Genomic DNA, 21,414 nt, shown 5'->3' with positions numbered 1-21,414 from the left:
TAACCCACTGAGCCACCCAGGCACCCCATAAGTAGAGTTTTTAAAATGGAAATTGGAGCAGCTCTGTGATAAGAATTTCTTCCCTTTGGCCTGGGCACCCATTATAGAAGCTCTGTCCTTGTTAAGTTGTGAAGGTAAGGACTGATTGGATCTCACATGGGATTTAATAGGCAAAAGTCTGTGTGTCTGGTTTCCAGACTCTGGGGGGCTACTGTTAACATTCTTTCTTCTCTCCCAGTTCCTCACTTACCTGGCAGATGCCTGTAACCCCCTCCACCAAAGCTCTATTCCTTCTGCTTCTATCTAGTCCACGATCAATGGCAAACAATCATGTAGAATTCATCCGTAAATTCAAATGCATTCAGAGTTGGCTTTGAGAAATCGAAGTGGGGATGATGCCATGTTGGCCAGGGTTGGGGGGTGCAAATGGGTCAGGGACAAGTGGTGGCAGGAACAGCAGATCTAGGAGACAGAGAGACTTCCAGAAGATAGGGTTTGACTGCTTTGTGGCCTTGCCCGTGATTGAGCTGATATCCTTAAACCGGAGAATTTCTGGGTGGATTTCCCTGATACAAAGCAAAGGATAAGACTGCCTGCTTATGGTTCCCTAAACATCTCACACCGTGTAATCAAGCTGCCAGACCTGCATCTATGTAGTAGTTTCTGCTCCGTGGTCCTCACCCGCTGTTATGCTTGAATAAATCCTCGTCTACCCCAAGACCTTCCCTGAACTCTTCATGTCCCTGCTCTACCCATGCTCTGTCATGATCGCACTTCATTTATGACCCAGACATCATCTCCTTGCCTTTCGCTGCCTCCATGTGGTCCAGTTTTTCAAGGAGAGGGACTGGTTCTCATTCATCGTCGAAACCCTAAGCCCTGCACCGAGCAGGCCCTCAGTGAAGATGCTGCCCTGCCCAAGAGGTCAGGTGACTGCACATGGTTCAGCGTGGGGTGAAACCTCTTAGTGTTCCACACAGCCAGGGAAGCTAAACTAGGACTTGAAGGAGACCCACCTGTAGAAGAAGTGGTACGTATAGCCACTGCTGGCTAGAGGACATTGCCGGGGAAGAGGAGCTACGAGTGAACCCATATGACCATGTGAGAGCTTGGGCCTGATCCCAGTGCTGTCTGTCAGCCTCAGGGAGGACCCCACTGCAGAGATCAAGAATAAACGCGTGTGGAGATGTACTTGAAGCTGGTGAGTGAGGCTCTTGGCATTGCTGCTGCACTGACTTGAGGTTCTCCAGACATCTTCCACCCAAAATATGCTCTCCATTCCCGGAACAGCTCCAAATGGTGCCCTTCTTTCAGGGCGTATGCAAGGACTGACGGTGAGGGTGGCGGGCAGCAATGGTAGAAGTGGGTTGGGAGAAGGTGGGCTGTGATCTGAAGGTGTCTCTAGGACAGGAGTACCAGGAAATAGGAAACCAAACAAGTAAGGGGGAGCACCTGAAATCTCCCTGAGACTCTGACTCTGTGTTTGGAGTGGGCCTGGGGGCCATTTTTGTCCATTTTTCTTGTTTAACACATCCCTTAGGTGATTCTATTGTATCCCTAACCATGAGCCCAACTAGGTCAGAGGTGGCCAGGCCCAATCAAGCATTGGAATCCTTTTGAAAGTTTTGAGGAAAAAAAAAAAAAAAAAAGATCTGAGCCCTACTCCAGATTGATTAAGTCAGAATATCTAACGGGCCCTGACATGGCATCTTTAAATGAGTATTAGACTTCTTAATTTCTATAAACATACTTCACTGACATTTTATAAAATACTAATTTTGCAAAAAATTTTTTCCAGAGGGTCCCAGGTTTCAGTGAACCTATTTAATAAATCTTATCACTCAGATTTGATGTTAGTGCCATAGGCTTTTCTTCCATCATATTGGGGAGTTTGGGGTAGATGAGAGTGACTGAGCCCAAGTGAGAGGCCAGATGGCTGACTTGGTGAGCACTCTAACATCTTTCCAGACCAGCTTGTGGTGTCAAGATGCTGTATCCTAAACTCCACGTTCAGACAACGAGAGCAGAGGGCAGGGTGAGTAATAATTGAGAGATCTTCACTATCACAGGATCCCAAGCACCAGAGTTTGTGGGAGAAGTGGAGTTTAATGTCAAGATACCCTTGTCTGCCATGAAGATGATAGGAGTTGCAGGTTCATTCTAGGAATGTAGGGGAAATGGATTCACAATCAAAAGCTGGAACTAGTTTCTCTAGCATCTCGAATAATAAAAAAAAAAAGTAGGTCAAGGGAGGAAAACCACACTCTTGACAGTGCCCTAATTAAGTGGAAAGCGTGTTTTCTCCACTAGGACTGGTGTTCTCTGGGGCAGGCTTAAGTCAGAAGACATCTTCAAATGAAACCCATGCGGGAAGGAGTTTTGTTTATTTGAGGCTGGAGATTTGTATCGCTCTTTGGTTTCCTTTGGTTTCCTTTGCTTTCGTCCATTTCTGATGTGGGAGAATTCCGGCTTTTCACTTTCCTGATGCAAACACTGAGACCCACAGTCAAGCCTCAAAGAATAGCATGATGATCCCATAAATATTTGTAGCAAAGATTCTTGGATAATGAGGGGACATACAGGCTTCCACTGGACTTCAGCAGAAAATCACCCGGAATCTGCCACAATCTGACCGTGACCTTCATCCATCCATCTTCCTTGGGTTCTCATCTTTGGCACCTGAGCCACTTGTAAGCAGTGCTTGAGGAATGTAGCCCAGCATAGAAACTCAACGATCTTATAGAGAGCAGGCATGCATGTGCCTGGGATTGTACCAACAGTTCCCTCAACGTACATCCTCTTCCCTGTCTTCCTCATGGTCAGTGTGACACTGCCCTTATTAAGGGACACTTTTGCAGCCAGTGGGCAGGGACCATGGTTGCCCCTGAGTTTGCTTTCTCTACTGAATGGATTGTTTTGCACACAAAACCCTGAGCACCAAGGTATTGTTGAATTTTTGTGCCATCAAAGAGAGGTCTACTGACTCTTTACCAAGCCATAGCATTTCACAAACAGGGATATTTAATCAGCTCTTGCTAAATGTTTTTCTTCTGTGGTCACAATGAATGTTTCTAAAGTGAACATCATGTGTTTTATACCTCCTACTATTCAGTTTGGTAACAACCCTCTTAGGTGAGGGTTTGTCCCCAATTTGCAGATAAAGAACGTGACATTGTGTGTATGTGTGTGTGTGTGTTACCTGCTGGGTAACATACCACCCCAAAACTTAGTGACTTCAAACGATGAAGACATTGATTTCTCTCAGGAACCCAAAGTTTGGCTTGAACTTGATGGAGATAACTCACTTTACTTCACTAGGTGTCATTTGGTACAGCTCGAAGGCCGGGGGCTGGCATCATCTGAAGTTGTACTCATTCACCTGTCTGATGGGGGATGCCACCTGTTGGCTGAGTGCTCAGCTGGAAGTTGATTGTTGTGCTGTGGATTCCTCATGATCTGGGTTCTAAGGGCAGGCATACCAAAGGAGAGAGAGCATGCCGGGCCCGATCTGTACTACTTTTTATGACCTGACCTCAGAAGTCATACACTTGACATTCTGCAACTCGTGGAGGCAGCCATAAAGGCCCACCCCATTTCAAGAAGAAGGCAAATATAGACTCCACCTTTGGAGATATACGGAACTGCAAATAGGGCTGTCGCCACTTTGGAAATAAAACCTGACCCGTTCAGCTGCTTGATATCAGGGCTGGAATTTGAACCCAGGTCTGCCTGACTCTACCCACTGCCCTTTATACTGTACTACTGAACGCTGTGAGGTCAAGGACAAAAGCCTGCTCCTAGCGCAATGGAACTTAGTTGTTAAGTATCACGTCTGGGGCTAGTGGATCATGAAGAGCCTGACTTAGAGGCAGAGGTTTGGCTGCTGGGGGTTCCTGGGGCTGGTGCAGGTGTGTGATAGTGGAGTTGTTGTGCCTCCCGGAGCACTGTGGAGTAACACGTAAGACATACCAGGACCATGAACTCTGTATTTCTTGAACACCTCTTGGGTTCTCAGGGTCTTATAAAATAAAATGGATAAGTAAATTAAACAAATCACCAAGTCGCACTCATGCTAATGGAAGACTTCTCAAGTGTCTTATTAGAAAGGGAGATCGTTTGGTATTGAAAATATTATTAATAAGAATACTATCTGACTTTGACTAATAAGAAAACCTCAGGTGTCTAATAACTGGCCAACTTCCGATTGAAATGAGGAAAATCTAGAATAATGTAGAAGGGAGTGAGAGAAGCTGAGAGGCAGAATTCACCAGGAAGAATGGAGACAAGCAAGCCCTGTAGCATTTCCACATTTTCTCTTTTCTTCTTTCTTTCTCTTTCCTTTTCCTTCTTTTCTGTTTTTGTAAGCTCAGGGGTTGAGTAGAATGTTCTAGGTCTAAGAGCAAGTGTTACTGCTGACTTAGGGAGGATAATCATGTTTGGGCGCTCCAGAGGGCATCAAGCGTGGAGGGGGAGAGCGACTAGCTGAGGGGGCAAAGGTCAGGAGGAGGACGCTGTCAGCAAAAGAACATGAGGTTCAGAGGCAGGGCCAGCAGAAACAGCAGAGCATTAAGCCAAGCGTGGGCCCTTCTGAGCCCCGGGCCTCATGCATCCTCACAGATGGTGGGCCCATAAAGCCAGCCCAGCAGAAAGGAGGCACCTGCTGACAGGGAGGCTGCAGAAACCTGAGTTTTAAGAAGTGAGGGTAATCGAAAGTTCTAACTACAAGAGAAAATTCAAGTAAAAATAAGTTACAAAGAAAGGGGAAAAAAAGAGAATTGCTTAGGCCCAGAAAGTGATTGAAAGAGAATCATTTCAAAGGAGGATGTGAAGTAGAAGCAGGACGAGTAAGAGGTTTAAAAGAGACCCATTCATTTATTCAAACAGTGTGGACATGAAAGCGTAGACATAAAAATCCCCGTAGGAGTGGAAAGAAGGGCTGGGAGCGGGGGTGTTGGTGTTGGGTGGGAAAGGGCAGCTCTTTCCCAGAGAGTGTGTGGAGGAACAGGAGGTGAATACAGACTCAGCGAGGAATGACACGAAGCTCGGGGGAGGCTGAAGGACACTCCCAAGAGGCCTCAAGCACAGCCACGTTACGCAACTCAGCAAGTCGTGGTTGTCCTTGGGCCCAAAGCCACCATCAGACCAGAGCGGTAACTACTCAGGGTCAAAGGCCCCACTGGACCCTGCTCTCTTAGTCAGACCCTGAACGCAGTAGGCTTCCGGGTATGGCACCCACAGGGGCCCTTGGGTGGGGATAGTTACGCAACCATATCGAGGTGTTTATAAAACCATCTGGTGACTTAAGGTGTTGATGACAGACAGTGCACTTCTGGGTTACCTGTCTTAGCGAATGCTTTTGAATTTGCCTAGCGTGATGTTTAATTTTTTGTGTCAAGTTAGCTGGGCTGCGGTGTTCAGATATTTAGTCAGACATTGTTCTGGATAGTTCTGTGCTCGAGGTATTTTTTGGATGAGCCTAACCTTTAAATTAGTAGACTTTGAGTAAAACAGGCTATCTTCTCTAATGTGTGTGGGCCTCATTCGGTTAGTTGAATGCCATAATAGAAAGACTGGTCCCCTGTGAGGAAGAGGGAATTCTATCAGCAGGACTTAATCTGCTGCTCTTCCCTGAGTCTCCAACCTAATGACCTACTCCATCAGGCTATGGACTTACCAGACCTCTACAGTCATGTGAGCCAACCCCTTAAAATAATTGTATCTATCTATCTATTTGTCTATCTATCCATCCACCTACCCATCATCCCTTCCATTTGTACACATCCTGTTGGTTCATTTTTTTTTTTTTTTTTTTTTTTAACAGAGAGAGTGAGTAAGTGAGAGAGCATGAGTAGGTGGGGAGGTTGAGGAGAGGAGGAAGCCGACTTCCCTTTGAGTCTGAGGTGGGACTTGATCCCAGGACTCCAGGATCATGACCTGAGCCAAAGGCAGACACTTAACTGACTGAGCCACCCAGGCGCCCTCACATCCTGTTGGTCCTATTTCTAGAGAACCCTGCCTGGGAATTCTTGACATTGCATTGAACAAGCAGCAAGCCACAGAGTGCTGATTCAGCCTTTATAATCCACTTTATGGAAGCGCTGACAGTGTCTGCAGCCTCAAATATATACTCATTACCTGTTCACTGAATGAAAAGTGCCCGAATGACCCCAGTGAGTAAAGCCTTATGTGGCTGCTAAGAAAAGGGCTGTTTTTTATTCAAGAGGAGAGCTCCCTGTCCTCGAGTAGACCACAAACCACAAGTCCTATCTCTGCTAGCAGAAGGCTTACCGACCAAATAATTAGAGTCTACTCTGTACTGAAAAAATAATCATAATAAGGGATACTTGCTAATAAGGAAAAAATGGGTAGGTCCAGCCAAATATTGTCATTATAAAGAAATGACATATAATGAGAATCAGTTTTCATATAATGAGAATCAGTTTCATGCTCTACAGGTGAGTCATTTTATATTCAAAGAAAGTTCTCTTCCTGTGGCCTTTGTCACCTTGACATTCTTTCCCTAAGATAACAACCAACCTAGCATGGCAAAAAGCTACAAATCAGAAATCAGGGATTATATCCCACATTCTGTCATGGGACCAGGCAGTGCAACCATAGGCAAGTTGTTTAACCTCTCTGGGCTTGTTTTTTGACCAGTAAAATGAAAGAGTTAGACCATTATCATCCCTGAGTTCAGTCCTAGCTCCATTACTGCAGAATTTTTATTTATAAACTTGAAAAAAATCACCTAATCACTTGAGTATTAGGGGATAGTTTTCATGGACCAAAGCAACAAAAATTTGAAATGTGCTGTAAATTAACTTTCTGGAGAGAACTGGAGTTTCTGTCTTCTAGTGCTTCATTTAGAGCTTATCCTTGCTAGGCTGTTAAATGAATCAAACAGGGATGTCTGGATGGCTTAGCCAGTTAAGCATCTGCCTTTGGCTCAGGTCACGATCCCAGGATCTTGGGATCAAGTCCACCACCAGGCTCCCTGCTCAACAGGGAGCATGCTTCTCCCTTTGCCTGTTACTCTCCCTGCTGTGGTCTCTCTCTCTCTCTCCGTGTCAAATGAATAAAATCTTTTAAAAAAATAAATGAACCAAGGAACCTAAAAAGCTTGCATTTTGAAATATCAGACATTTAAATATCTGTAGCACATTGGTCCCAATCAAGAGAGAGAAACCACGCAGTAGTTTAAACAGGAGAAGTTTAACATAAAGTATTAACCATGATAGAAGATTGACCCTAACATATATGAGAATTCTGGAGCTGTAGAAGAATGGCTAATGAAGGGGTTCAGATCTCACTGGAGAGGTTAAAGTCAGCCCCACAAAAAGCACAGAAGCTCACTGGTTTGGCGAGGCCAGAGCTGGTCTGTAGTTGTTTGGACAAGCAATAGGCTACCATCCAGAGCTCAGAGGGGAGCAGGTGGTCAGCAGTGGTGTCAGAGGCATAAGCGGGAACCAGGTATAGCAGGAGCAGGAGGCCTTCAGGCCACATGAGGCTTGCAAAGGAAGCATCACATCTGCGTGGACACCCCGACCAGAGGCAGGCTACGTGGGGGCTTTGGCTTCTGTGTCAATAGGGCTACAGAGTGGTTATCACCAGGCTGTGGCTGCAAGGTGCCATAGGGATCACATTCCGGGCTGTGGCTGGGGCAGAGTCTGCTGGATGTCTTCCTACCCACACAGCTGACCCCCAGCCCACACCACAGACAGCAGAAGAAACTCTTCCTCCTGCAAGGTCCCTGTGGTGCTATCTCCTGAGAAAGATACCTTCATGCTTGCTTTAGAAATGCTGAAAGGCACTTCCCCCTATTCTCACAGAACATTTCCTACAGAGGGCATTCAGAGCTGAGAGACAATAAATTGATAAACGACACAAATCTGTCAAGCTTAAATGTTGTCTGTCCATTCCCTGCTATTCTTTCTTTGTTCCTCTCTGAAAAATTCTTCCCTCTTCCAGACGTTGGTGCTTACAAATGACTTTGGGACAATTAATCAGCTTCTTCTTGTCCGCAGACAAAGCTCCATGTACCTGGTCCTTTCATGGGGTGTCTTAAACCAACACTTCTCAAATGTTGTTCATGACCTCTTGGGGTCCCTGAGACCCTTTCAGGAATTCTGGGAGGTCTCAGCTTTTTCAAAGGAATATAATGTCCCCTTGGGATTGAAATTTCACGAGTAAGTTTGCTGGTGTTTTAGCACAAATCAAGGCAGTGGTCTGAACTAGGACTAGGAGTCACGTGTGTGCAGAAAAAAAAAGAAGCCAGTCTCGCTTATGAATGTCCTGGATGAAGTGGTAAAAAATAAAAAAAGTATATAATGGAATAAAACCTCAATCCTTGGTGCATGTCTTTTAAACATTCTGGCTGAAGAAATGGGAAATGCATGTAAAGCTGCTGGGCTGCATTCCGAAGTCAACGGTTGTCGGAGGAACAGCTCTGGCTTGTTTGAGTGGAAAGCCGAACCAGCCGGTCTCTCACAGAGCAGGGTTTTTACCTGAAAGAGCAGGTGGCAGACAAACTATGGCTCCTCAGGCTTGGTGTCTGCCAGACTCTTTCTGGAAAATCCAGGAGACGAACTTGGCGTCTCAAGGCTCACCATGGACAGTATTGATTGCCTATGGTCCAATACAAGCTTTCAAGAGAAAATGAGGATATTGGGAAAGAGATACCAGCCCCCATACACTTGACCGTGTCTCTTATACTTCTTGGATGAGCTCAAGTGGTGCTATTACTGAATGAAATATTTTGACATTGTACCATGACACGTATCGGCCTTTGGGAGATCTGTATCATTCAGTGAAACGCTGTTTACCAAATGACGAATTTGTGATGTTAAAAAATCATTCATGGGTGAATGGCCCATTCATAGTACGAGATAGATGAATGGGTTTTAGTGGAACAGAAGAACTTGGCTGATAGGGTTTCAAATTCCATCCACCAACTAGGTTTTAAGAAACTACCCTTTGAGTTTCGGTATGGTATTAAAGAAAAATGCCCGCGATTATCTGAAAAAGCTATTAAATTACTCCTCCCTTTTCCAAGTACATATCTGAGTGAGGCCAGATTTTCTTTTTATACTTCAACCAAAAAGCAAAAGATTGAAGGCAGAAGCCAACTTTTATTAAGTCAGACATTAAGGATTTTGCAAAAACATAAAACAATGCCACTCTTCTCACTCAAGTTCTTTCCTTAAAAAATATACTTCTTCTTCTTCTTCTTTTTTTTTTTTTTTTACAAATACACCTTTTTAAAAAAAATATTTTATTTATTTATTTGACAGACAGAGATCACAAGTAGGCAGAGAGAGAGAGAGAGAGAGGAGGAAGCAGGCTCCCTGCAGAGCACAGAGCCCCATGCGGGGCTTGATCCCAGGACCCTGGGATTATGACCTGAGCCGAAAGCAGAGGCTTTAACCCACTGAGCCACCCAGGTGCCCCCAAAATATACTTCTTTTATTTTAGAGTATTATTTATGTTAATATACAATATATTTATTATCATTGCCATATTATATTTACATAAATAAGTAAACAAAGATTAAAAATATTTTTTAGCTTTCATTTATAAAACAATAAATACAAAAGGCTGTTTGGGATTCTCAGCGATCTTTAAAAAGTACATAAGAGCTCTGAGACCAAAATGTTTGGTCTCATGTTTGAGATGAGACCATCTCAATGTTTGAATGTTTGAATGTTTGAGGACTGCTCAAACATGTTTGAGGACATGCTGTCTTAAATCTCCATTAGTCACTAGAATTCACAAAACTGTAGGAATTTTTAAGTGTGGTAGTAGAGACCAATAGAGGAACTTGCTTTCATTACTCAAGGTCGCACAGTGAATCAGTGACAGAGATGGCTCGAGATCTGTGATCTGCTGCTATGTTGTGTCATACAACCCAGACTTCTCTGGGATGCTCTTCAGAGCACCAACACTGCAATTTTGAGATACTCAAGAGATAGATAGGGTATGATACCTTCCTCCCCTCAAAATACATAGGCTCAAACAGGAACAGGACTGACTAAGTTTGTGCTTATTGCTACTGAGGGCACAGTAAGTAAAACCTGGCCCTTGTGTGGGGGGTAACCAAGCTCACCTTTTAGAGGGAGAGACTACATGAAAGGCAATATCTCATAGCATACAATATGACTTACCTGGCAAGTAATGTAATGTATATTCATACAACCTATACAATTCTATTATTCTATTATTATCATAGGCAATATTATATATTACAGAAGTTTTATTGTATCTATAGCATATATATAGTAGAGTATAACTTACAGTAAATACATTTACTATATCTAGGAAAGGGGAAGGACTTTGGGGTCACAGTTGGCTGGTAATTCTGCACATGGGCACAGCATGGCAAAGCAGAACTGTGAACTTGGAAAATTTGCCACCAGCTGTATACCATGCTCTTTCTGACACTTCTGGCTTGCATTTGTTTCTAAGGGATGTCATAACAAATCACCATAAACTGGATGGTTTTTCTTATACACAGAGATTTATTCTGGAGGCTAGAAGTTGAACATCAAGGTATCAGCAAGGTCATGCTCTCTCCAGAGGCTCAGAGAAGGCTCCCCTGCCTCATCTCTTCTAGCGTCTGGTGTTTCTGGTGATCCTTGGTGTTCCTTGCCTTGTGGAGGCAGGACTCCAATTTCTACCTCTGTCTTCACATGACCTTCTCTCCTGCAGGTCCGTGTCCATATTGCTCTCTTCTTATGAGCACATCCACATATTTAGGGCCTGCCCTAATCTGGTATATGAGCTCATCTTACCTTGATTACATCTGCAGAGACCCAAATAAGGGTGCACTTAACATTCTGGAAAGACGTGAATTTGGTGTGTGGGGGAGGCATTATTTAACCTAGTACACTGCTTGTGTGCCTGACTTCAGCATTTACTGTTCACAGCCTCTTCCCCAGCCCACACATTTTCTCTCACACTTTTCAGGGCCTGGGGTCCCGTGGAACCTCACCTGGCTGTTCTCTGTTGGTGTTTTGAGTGGTTGCCACAAGCTCCCTTCCTTTAACCCATGACTTTAACAAAGGGCTTCTCTGGGCCACATAAGTGGTGAGTTGTGAAGGGGAAAAGAAAGAAGCTGAACAACTCCACAGTAAAACAACAAAAACAAAAAACCCCAGTGGAATACCCTGATTTAAGAAATGGGCTAGGGACCTAAATAGACATTTCTCCAAAGGAGATGTTAAGAACCAACAGGTATACGAAAAAAAATCTCAATGTCACTCACCATCAGGGAAATGCAGATCAAAACCACAATGAAATACCACCTTACACCTGTCAGGGTGGCTGTCGTCAAAACCCCCATGTCAACAAGCACTGCTGGGGATGCAAAGAAATCGGGACTCGGGGGCACTGTTGCTGGGAACGCAATTGGGAGTAGCCACTCTGGAGAACAGTACGGAGGTTCCTCACAAACCTGAAAACAGGACTTCCCTATGATCCAGCAATCTCGCTTCTGGGTATTTACCAAAAATAACTGAAATCAGGATCTTGAAGGGATATTGGCACGATCCCCTTCAGTGCAGCAGGGTTCACAACGGCCAAGACGTGGGAGGAGCCTACGTGTCTGTGGACCGGTGAATGGATGAAGAAACCGACGGTGCTATATACACACTGTGGAATAGTCTTCAGTCTTAGCACGGAAGGAAGATCCGAGAATGTCACGCCATGGATAAACCTCAAGCACATGATGCTGGATGAGTTCAGTCAATCATTGAGAGACAGATATTGCCCGATTTTGTTTGTAGGAGGTCACTAGAACAGTCCCTGTCATAGGATCAAAGAGTGGAATGGTTGTCACCAGGGCTGGGGGGAGGGGAAACGAGGAGCTGCTATTCAGCGGGAATAAAGTTCCAGGTGAGCCCAGTGAACCAGCTCTAGAGCTCTGTGGTCCCACGCTGAGCCTGTGGTCATAGTAATGTATGGTCCGCTCACGATGTCTTGCGGGGAGGTCTCATGGTATATGCTCTTACCCCAAGAACGGAGAAGAAAAGAGAAAAAAAAGAGAAAAAGAAAAGAAGGAAAAAGAAAAGGAAGCTGAGCATCCTCAAATGTTATTTCTATGGCTCTTTGGCAATTTTGGTTTCCTGGGTAGCATCATGATTTACGACAGAGCATAGTTGTCTGGGCCTAACGTGATTTACGGCAATAGGGAAAAGGTGGGAAGCTGTGAAAGCCAGCATCCTCCGCACCTCAGGCACAGCTGCGGGCACAGGGGTGGAAGGGTGGGACGTGTGCACACAGTCCCATCACGGTCACCTTCAGCTCTATGACCTGGAGCCCCAGGTTATCTCTTTGGGGCCTCAGGTTGGGCTCCGGGCATGGCTGCATGATCTGGAGCCAGATCGCCTGTGTTCAAACCAGGGACCCTTAGGCCAGTTCTCTCCTCTCTCTGTGCCTCAGTTTCCACATCTTGCAAAAGGGTGCTAATACCCCAGTACATGGGCTTCTCGTGAGGAATAAATGAGTTAATATTATATGTGAAGCGTTTTGAACAGTGCCTGACAATGTAGACATGAGCTGCTGTTCTATGAATTTTCTGTCCAGCTTATTAGAATTCCAGTATTTTATTAGTTCCTCCTTCAGTTCCCTTATCATTACCTACCCCCCCCCAGCTACCCCCACCAGAGGCAAAGTAGGTGGCAGTACGGGGATATGGCTTTTGGTTTTGTTTTTTAATTCTTTCCTTGTCACTTCTGATGAGCCCTGGGGAAGGTTTCCTTTGTCAGGATGTCTTAAACGACTAGGAGCCAGGTGCCTGAGGAGTGCTTCTTGGGAAGGCCTTAGGGAGCCGACATTATAAACTCCAGTGAGCACCAGGCTATTATTAAATTAATAGTCACCTGTCTGAGTGAGGCTTTATCCGTAACTCTAGCTCTGCGGGTAGGTGTGTTGCCCACAATGTGGCCTCCCACCTTTCCGATTTTGTATAACGGAGCCTGTGGTGTCTCAGCTGCTCAGGAGTGGGTCTGTTTGCAGCACAGAGGAAAAGCGAGACCTGAATAAGGATGGGGCTTTTGGGATCGTTAAGAGAGAGGTAGAATAACTGTAATTTCATAGCAATTACCTACAACCAACACCGTCAAAGGCGCCAGTTTTCCGTGATAAACCTGAGCCTCTGGTGGGAGCAATTTGCAAGGTAGAAATAAGCATACAATTAGACTCTTATGTATGAAAGAAGGCATCAACCCCTCCCCGTCCAAATGCCACAGCAAAACAAACCTCAGAGGGGAAAATACTGGGTTGCATTTTGGGAGTGCATTATTTTTTTCTTCTTCTTTAAAAAAAAAAATCTTAATAAACCCTCATTCCAGTATTTTGTTTGAGTTGTTCCCAGCTTTGCTAGGAAGCCCGGGGACCTCCCAGCCACCTGATGGGGCCACGGTTTCCAGGGGAGCCACCAGTGAACTTGAGTGAATGGGTGATTTCTCCCCCTAAGTACCATGTCAGGGACCCATAAACCACTCTGTGGAAGTGAATTATACAGAGATCAGTTACCCAACTTTTTTTGTTGTTGTTATTCATGCATTTGCTGAAAATGAGGTCGTTATAAAATTCATGTCTCTGTAGCCCACTCAGAAATAAAACTAGGCTTGCCTTTCAGATTACAAAACAGAAACAAAATAAAAAATGAAAAAAAAACCATGCTATTTTGAGAACGGTCCTAAGAAAGGGAAATCTAGTGAGCAGAAGTATGTAAGCACTCAGGAGAGCTATCTGATATTGGTCCAGTCCTATCTGCTAGCCAACCCCACAGGAGGCCACAAGCTCCTTGGCTAAATGCATTTTTTTGAATCCTCTGTGTAATTTTCTCCAGGGCCTTGTACATATTGAGAGTGAATTTGCATTGATCAAGTAAAAGGGATAGTTTAACAAATGATGGCTTATTGATGCTGAAGGTCAAGTACTAGTCAGAACTAAGGGGGCTATTGATTAAAATCTTGAGTCTGCCTTCTAGATATAGAGAGATGGGGTCAAAGTCTGAACTTTTTTTACTCACGATATATCATGGAGCAAGGACCAAAGGGTACAACAGAGTAAACTAGAGAGGAACGTAGTTTGGCTAGGTATAGCCAAAGAAAAGCATTTCTAATGGTTAGAACTACCCTCAGAATGGAGTGCTTTGAGAGATACAAATGACTGGTGTGTGAAGACATTTAGGCATAAACTAGATGATTACCTGGGGGTATAGAAGTTGGTGGTCCAACATCATTTATGTTAGACTGTGAGATGTGGATGGTCTCCCTTTATCCTGAGATGTAGGGTCCTATGGTTTCAGAAAGTTATGACTACATAGTCGCCATGCTGGGAACTCAAATTCAGTTCCTATTTATTCCTCAAATTTAGCACCTATTTATTGAGTCCTTGCCTTGTGCCAGGCATTGCCTGGCATAGACTTGAGGAAAAGGACAATAACCTAGGGCAACTGCCTTTGAAGTTAGGTTGGGTCATGGTTTTAGTCAGTTCTCCCTTGGGCGTATATTCCTTCTTCCCAATATGCACATGCTGATTTAGGACTCTGGTTCTTTCTCTTCTTTCTAGGCTGGAATCGATGGGGAAAGCATTGGCAACTGTCCCTTCTCTCAGCGTCTCTTTATGATCCTCTGGCTGAAAGGTGTTGTGTTCAATGTCACCACTGTGGATCTGAAAAGGTAAACAATGCCATGTTAAGGAGGGATGTGTTTGGCCACACGAACGGAGAACTTTCTATGAGGGAGGGCGAAAGCCTGCCCATGGCTTCCAGCAGCCTCCTGCTCTCATCACATGGACCATGTGTCTCAGGGCCATCCCCACATATTAGAGAGGGACCTGGGACTGAGCATTTCTCTGCCCAAACTAACGAGGTGTTAGTAGCAAGAAAGTGGGAAGGAGTAGATATTGGATATGCAACAGAGAGTGGTCCAGAGGTAGACATGCATATCTTAAAATCCAGGAGTCAGCCATTCCAGCAGTACTAGCATCCCAAGCTGGGGGACCCTAGTAGGACTTCAGATGTAAGACTCCTGGGATTCCAGGCTGTTGACATCTGACCATCTCCCCTGCATTGCTCTCATTTTTGGAATTCCTTAGTGTGAGCATTCTGAATTATAGGCTGGAATGAAGAGTTGCTCATGTACTTTTAATGGTTATTAAAAATACCAGGGATCATTCACTATCAATAGCCACTCATTTCAGGCCCATATCCTACTTCCTGTCTTCCACCTGTCCTTTCAATGCAGAGGAGCTCAAGGCTCCCTCCCTGAGCCTCTAGCATCTGCCTGTATAGCTTCTTCCCTGGTGAGCTTAACATATTCTACATGTCACCTTTATGTAGATTATGCTATACCCAGGTCCCTACCATCTAGAAATCTCTAGAGCAATTTCCACTTGCATTTTCTATGATCACTTTAAAATCTAGACGTCAAAACTTTTATCTGTCATTTCCCCTTAGAACTGAGCTCCCCTCTTGAATACCTGGGTTCTTCCATTTTCTAAGCTCTGGAGAATTTCTGGCTCCCTTTTCTTGCACGTCCCTTGTCAACCAGTCACCAAAGGCAGGGCATTGTCCCAGTGTGCTGCGGCTCACCTCTGAGGCCTCTCATCCATTCCCTAAGCTCACACTGGGGTTGGGTCCCACCACTGCCAGCCGACTGCCTCTTTGTTCTTCCAACTGGACATCATCCTTCCAGGTTCTCTGGAACCTGGATCCATCCTTTATGTTATCCTCAAGTCATTCTTTCTAAAATAGTCCTTTAGTCATATGGTTCTGATCCTTCCCGTTGCCCGTAGAACAAACCCGCCTGTAGCTCTTTGTCCGATCTTCAGTGTTCCCAACATTGTCTGCCAACGCTTCTCACCGTGACCTAGCCCCCTCTGTCAGGCTGCACTCCCGCTTGCCCTGTCTCCTGTAGAGGCCAGCCCCTGGCTAGGAGGCTCCCTCGGCTTCACAGATGCTTTCCTGCCTTCCTGAATGGACAAACCATGCCCAAGCCCCAGATTTCATCGTCCCTCCCCTGGATTATCATCGGCAGGAGTGTGCTTGTATGCTTGGCTGGGGATCGGAATGGGGAAGGAAGCCACCTCAGCGTTCCTCAGATGCTTATGTTGCTCTTTCATATCTGTTATCTGACCCACCAACGCCCGTGGAGGCAGGCTGCGCAATAGCCTAACTCCAGGTCAATAGATAAGGAAACTTTCTTACTGCAATAAATAAATAAATTAATAAATAAGTTAATTTACTAATTTTTAAAAAAGGATAGAAAAGGAAAGAAACAAAAGTGAAGAAAGAAAACATCTCTATGAGACAGAGTTAAGGGCTTAAAAAAAAAATACGCGAAACAACAAAGTTCAGCAATTTTGGAGAATATCCGTTTCTTATCCTGGCACCACCATCTGTTGGGCGAGTGACCCGGAATGAGGTCCTTCTGTTGGTCTGAGCCTCTGTTTGCTCGGCTGTATGATGGGAACAGAAAGCACGGCCTCGTTGGCAGAGGACCTGTGGGGATGTCGTGAGGCAGGCCTCGGGGAGCAGGTACGTGTGGGACTATGCCTGGCTCAGAGCAGGCAGGACACATGGACTTTTCTTAGCATCGCCCCTTCCCTCCGGAGCTGGCAAGGCAGTCAGGACAGAGGACCGACACAGATGAAACAGATAGACCATCAGTTAGACCTGGCCTATCTACCTAAACACAAATTGCATAATTTGAGCCAAAATGCTGAAGAGGGTCCATGAAGAGAGAGATCCGCAGCTGACCAGCCTCTCTTTGGCTGGAAGAGCAGCATCCGCCGCCGTAGGCAGCACCCTCCAGCGATGCCAGACTCCAGGGGCCCCTGTTCTCTTGAGTCACGGTGGGGGGAAAAAGAGAACTCTGTTTCTTTAAGCCACAGAGAGGTAATGGCTGAAAAATAAAATGAGTATAGATTTCGCTGCCCTGCTGAGAACACAGGCACTTCTGCCTTGTGTCAGCTCTGAAAAACACGAGGAGGAGGGAAAGAATGTCCTCTCATTGTCCACAGGAGGGACGCCCACCAAGTAAACAAAGGGACCGTGTAGATGAGATCTTAAAACCACTCTTAGTCCCAGCTGTCTCAGGAGTTCCAAGTGCCACACAATGTAGCTGGAGAGGATGTGTGTTTAGGGAGCGATAGGGGAGTAGCACCGTAATTGAAATTCTTCCCTTCCCCTCCCATACTGATTACGCCAGGAATTTGTTTCATTACAGACTTCTCTTCCCCTTGTTTACTTTTCTTCGGTTGCTCCATCCAATGTTTTCGACTCCTGACTCTGCAAGGGTAGCGTTCTCGGCAAGAGCGTTTGTGGTGAATCTGATATTCCAGCCGGGCGCAGGGATGCGTGCTTTGTAGTTCCTCCTCTTCCTTACTGTTTCCTTTGGCACTGCCCCCGTCCTATGCCCCCGGCCCTGCCCACCCCCCCATCCGCCAACCCTCCTTCTCTCACTGTGCTCCAACCGTGCTCTTTCATTTCCACCAGCTGGTGGAAGTGTGGAAACACGCCCTTGGGCATGATCGGGGCCATGGTGACGCCAAGGCCACCTTCTCTCCTGTTGCATATACTCTTAACAACACAGAAGATAGCTCTTAGTATACACATAAGATGTAGTTCGTTGATTTTTAAAGTTTGACATCCTGCAGAGTGCATTTTTGTTAAGCTAAGTGGCGAAGGACCTTTTCAAAGCAGAGCCAAGCCTTTGCCCTGGGTATTAAAATCTTGGCACTCATTTAGACGGCCATCTGCCATCACTCTGCTTTTTAGTAGAACGCAACTCCTTCATTGTGACTTATTCTCATGACTTCTGCAGGACAGGCCTCCTGTGTCACACCACATCCCTTCAGAACTTTCTCGAACCTCCCTGCTCTACCCGCCCCCAACCTAAGCTGTTTTGCCGAGAGGCATGCTGGACAAACGGGGGAGACTAATTTATAAGTTGTAGGTCCAAAGTTGAGGTGCCCTAGTGTAAGACACCTCCTGAATCTCGATCTCTCTACAGAAAGCCGGCCGACCTGCACAACCTTGCCCCTGGCACCCATCCGCCCTTCCTGACCTTCAACGGGGATGTGAAGACGGACGTCAATAAGATCGAGGAATTCCTGGAGGAGACTTTGGCTCCTGAAAAGTAATGAGCTGCTTATTTCTGAAGCTAATGGCAGGGGTGGGTCCATGTTGGCATTACAGAAGCATAGTGTTAGCTTCGAGGAGGCAGATTTCCAAAGAAGCCTCATCAGTCCAGAGCGTAGGACCCTCTTCTCAAACCCAGAGAGCTGCCAGTCTTAAAACTGTTCCTCCAAGTCCAACTCCAAGAGTGGACAACCCTATGAAGAGGATATACCTCCTCGACAGAAGTCTGGGAAGGGTGGGCCGCCTTTCCGTCTCCCTACATGAGTCCTCCGCCATTCATTATGCCTAAAAGACCCCTAAACAAGGGCAAAGTCTCCCCTGTTTTAAGAACGAGAGCTGGAAGGCTGACGAAATTAGAGTAAGCCAGGAGAGAAGTAACTCTATGACTTACAAAACCATACCCAAGTATAAAGTCACAAATCTGATCAGGTCTGGTTGAAGCCCATAATCAAAGAGGAAAAAACTGACTCCTCTTCTAACGTCAGCCTTGAGGGTTTGAGGGTGGGGGAAGAAACCGGAGGGCTAGAGGCTCTCTGGTAGAGAGAGGGCTAGCTGCTCCTGATGGAAAAACGGGTGCCGAGGGAAGGAAAATGAATTCTGAAAGTTACAGGAAACTAGACTCATTCCTTATACTCTAGTATAATCAGGGATTAGAACAAACACACTGTTTTGTTTTAACTAGAGGAAGATTCCATACAGGTAAGTCTCACACATACTCCACCCTGGAGGAGAGCCACTGAAAAGTTTGAAGGAAAAGTGTTCAGAGTCAGGCTTCAGGCTTACTTTGGGGGAGCAGGAAGATGAGCAGGGCAGAGGAGGGAAAAGTTGGAGGTGAAGAAATCAATTAGCAGAAGCTACCTGGGGATGGTCACAAAAGACAGGCCATGTGGCTGAACTCAGGCAGTAACCGTGAACTGGGGCCAGAGAAGGGAAGAAAGACTCAGTATCTACTCAGCACCTAAAATAAGAGGGATTGGGCCACTGGAAACCAAACTAAATGGATCTTGTATTTATTTTGAAATTATATTTATTTATCAATACTTTTATAGTCCTCAAGTGCCCTGGGAGATAGATATTACCTAGTCTTGTTTGACAGCTGGGGAAACTGAGGCATTGAAAGGTTGAGTCCCTTGCCCAAGGTCACATCTCTAACAAGTGACTGTTTAAATTAAAATTCCCAGTTCATGCTCTGGAATATATAAACATTAAGGCTATTAATGTTTCTATATTCTTCCTAAAAAGTATTCTTTGCCATCCACCTTAAGATGGTTTAATTTTACACTTAGCTGTCTCCCGCCCATTGGAAGCAGCTAAATGTAGACTTTAAATGAGGGTATTGATTAAACCGGCTATAACCACTATCTCAGCCACCACCAGAAGCCACAGCATCCCCAAACAGGACGCCAGCCAGTCACTGTGCTGAAAGTATCCTGGGAAGGCTCTGGTGCCATCCCCCAATTCTGCAACTCAGCCTCGTTGCTGGTACTGGTTTGAAAGCCCATAAGGGAAAATCATTGCTGTTTGCAGTAACTGAACGGAGTTTAGACCATGCATGGGGGACTGAGAAAGGACTTTCCAGGGGGAAGCTACTTTTCTCTGAGGAGTAATACTCATGCTCAGGAGTGACCACTATTCTCTAGGCCAGTGGGGAATGGGAACCGGGAGCAGTGGGGAGCAGGCTGTCCCACAGGTCCTTTGCCAGGCCAGTTGATGGAGGTACGAAGGACTGGGCTGAGCCCCTGGGCCTGAGGCCTGCTGTCCAAGTTCCACCAGCCGTGTGCTGTGCCCCCTTGAATATTCCTTCTCTGCTCGCAGCCTCTGTCCCATCCTGTGGAAAAGGATGACCGGAGAGACTCTCCCGTTCTTCACGCCCACGTTAGCCTGGCTCCCTCCACCCTGACTGGCTGCACCTTTCCCAGGCTCTTTTTTTTCCTCAGGGCTGTCCAGCCCCACAGCCACAGTGGGACCAAGAGGACCTGGGAGACCCCCAGAGGGTACATGCCCCCAGTGCACATGTGCGTTCTTCCAGAGGACAACCATCATCAGATCCACCGTCATTTCATCAGATTCCAAAAAGTTGCCATGATCCAAATAGAGCTACCCGGTGTCTGACACAGACACTCCCTCTTCTCTTCCCCCTCCACACATATTACCTATCCTAAGTTCTGCTTCCTCTGGTCTACGTCCTTTTCTGGACTGCAGTGGTGTGTGGGAGGTTTTCCTTCATACATTTCTAACGTGTCAGTGACGCAACAGTCCACCACACCCAAGTAGCAGGACTGCAGAACTGCTCAAATGCATGTCTCGAGAATGCCACCAAGATGGTGGGCCTAGTGATGAGACTGGCAACATCCTGGAGTCCACAGGAATGCCCTTGAGATGACTTTGTATGGGTCATACTGGGCCAGAGGTCATAATTACCTTCCATTAAATGCCCCCAAGCTAGAGCCTCGGCCTCACAAAAGAAGACCTGCTGTGCTGCCCACAACAAGCCCCTAGCCCCAGCTGGCTGCCCACTGATTTGAGCAGAGAGGCCCCTGTGGCCCATAGTGGAGGCCCCCAGAGGAGCGAAGCTTGACCTTCTGGCTCTCTAGGGGGCAGCAAAGCCCCCAGAACTCTTCACTGAAGGCTGTTCTGCCATGTGTTTCTCATCACACCACTGTTTGTAGAAGCTGCCAGAAAGCCAAGAAATTGTGGTAGCCTTTTTCCCCTTAGCTTTATTTTTTAAAGGAAAAAACCACATGCAAATACTCCAACCATTTTTTTTTGTAAAATCACATTTGGTCCCACAAAGCATTTGGTGTCAAAAGAAATTCAAGAAGTCTCAAGTAGTTTCTAAATGAGACTAACTTCCCTTCCTTTCCTAAGACTGGCCGGGTTACCATTCAACAGGGAAGCACTGGGATCAGCGTTGTGATTATGACTGAAGGGGGCTGGGCATCACCTTTCACCTCCATAGAGTGGCCAGAGCTCAGAGGATCCAGAACTGAGAGGCAGGAGAGCAGACTCTGGCCACCTTTCCGTAGTGTGGATGGCCTTGGGTCAGCCTCTCTCCCATTTCCTCATGAGGGGATAGAACTGTGTAGTCCCTAAGATGCCTTTCAGCAGAAGCTCTATGATCCTGTGAGGATCTCAAAGTGCTTTTCCAGAGCTGGCTGTTATTTAAAATAACCCTCGTGCATAGATGCTGTGAGAAGAAGTCAGGAGGGCAAATTGATAATATATCATGGTATGGCAAGTAGTCAGTCAACTAGCAAGTATGTACT

At 45.9% G+C, this 21,414-nt stretch overlaps 1 protein-coding gene across 2 annotated transcripts in view; it reads left to right on the top strand.

Moving 5' to 3' along the window:
• CLIC5 (chloride intracellular channel 5) overlaps window positions 1-21,414 on the top strand; it is a 157,986-nt gene that overhangs the window by 95,555 nt on the left and 41,017 nt on the right. For both annotated transcript variants that reach the window (XM_082730722.1, XM_082730723.1), the window contains exons 2-3: window positions 14,575-14,684; window positions 18,021-18,146. In XM_082730722.1, the coding sequence (XP_082586848.1) occupies window positions 14,575-14,684; window positions 18,021-18,146 (236 nt within the window). The remainder of the gene's footprint in view (window positions 1-14,574; window positions 14,685-18,020; window positions 18,147-21,414) is intronic.

This window comes from Mustela nivalis (assembly GCF_964662115.1).
Source record: "Mustela nivalis genome assembly, chromosome: 5".
Taxonomy (NCBI): Eukaryota; Metazoa; Chordata; class Mammalia; order Carnivora; family Mustelidae; genus Mustela; species Mustela nivalis.
The sequence above is the reverse complement of the archived record's forward strand: the minus strand, read 5'-3'. Positions and strand labels throughout refer to the sequence as shown.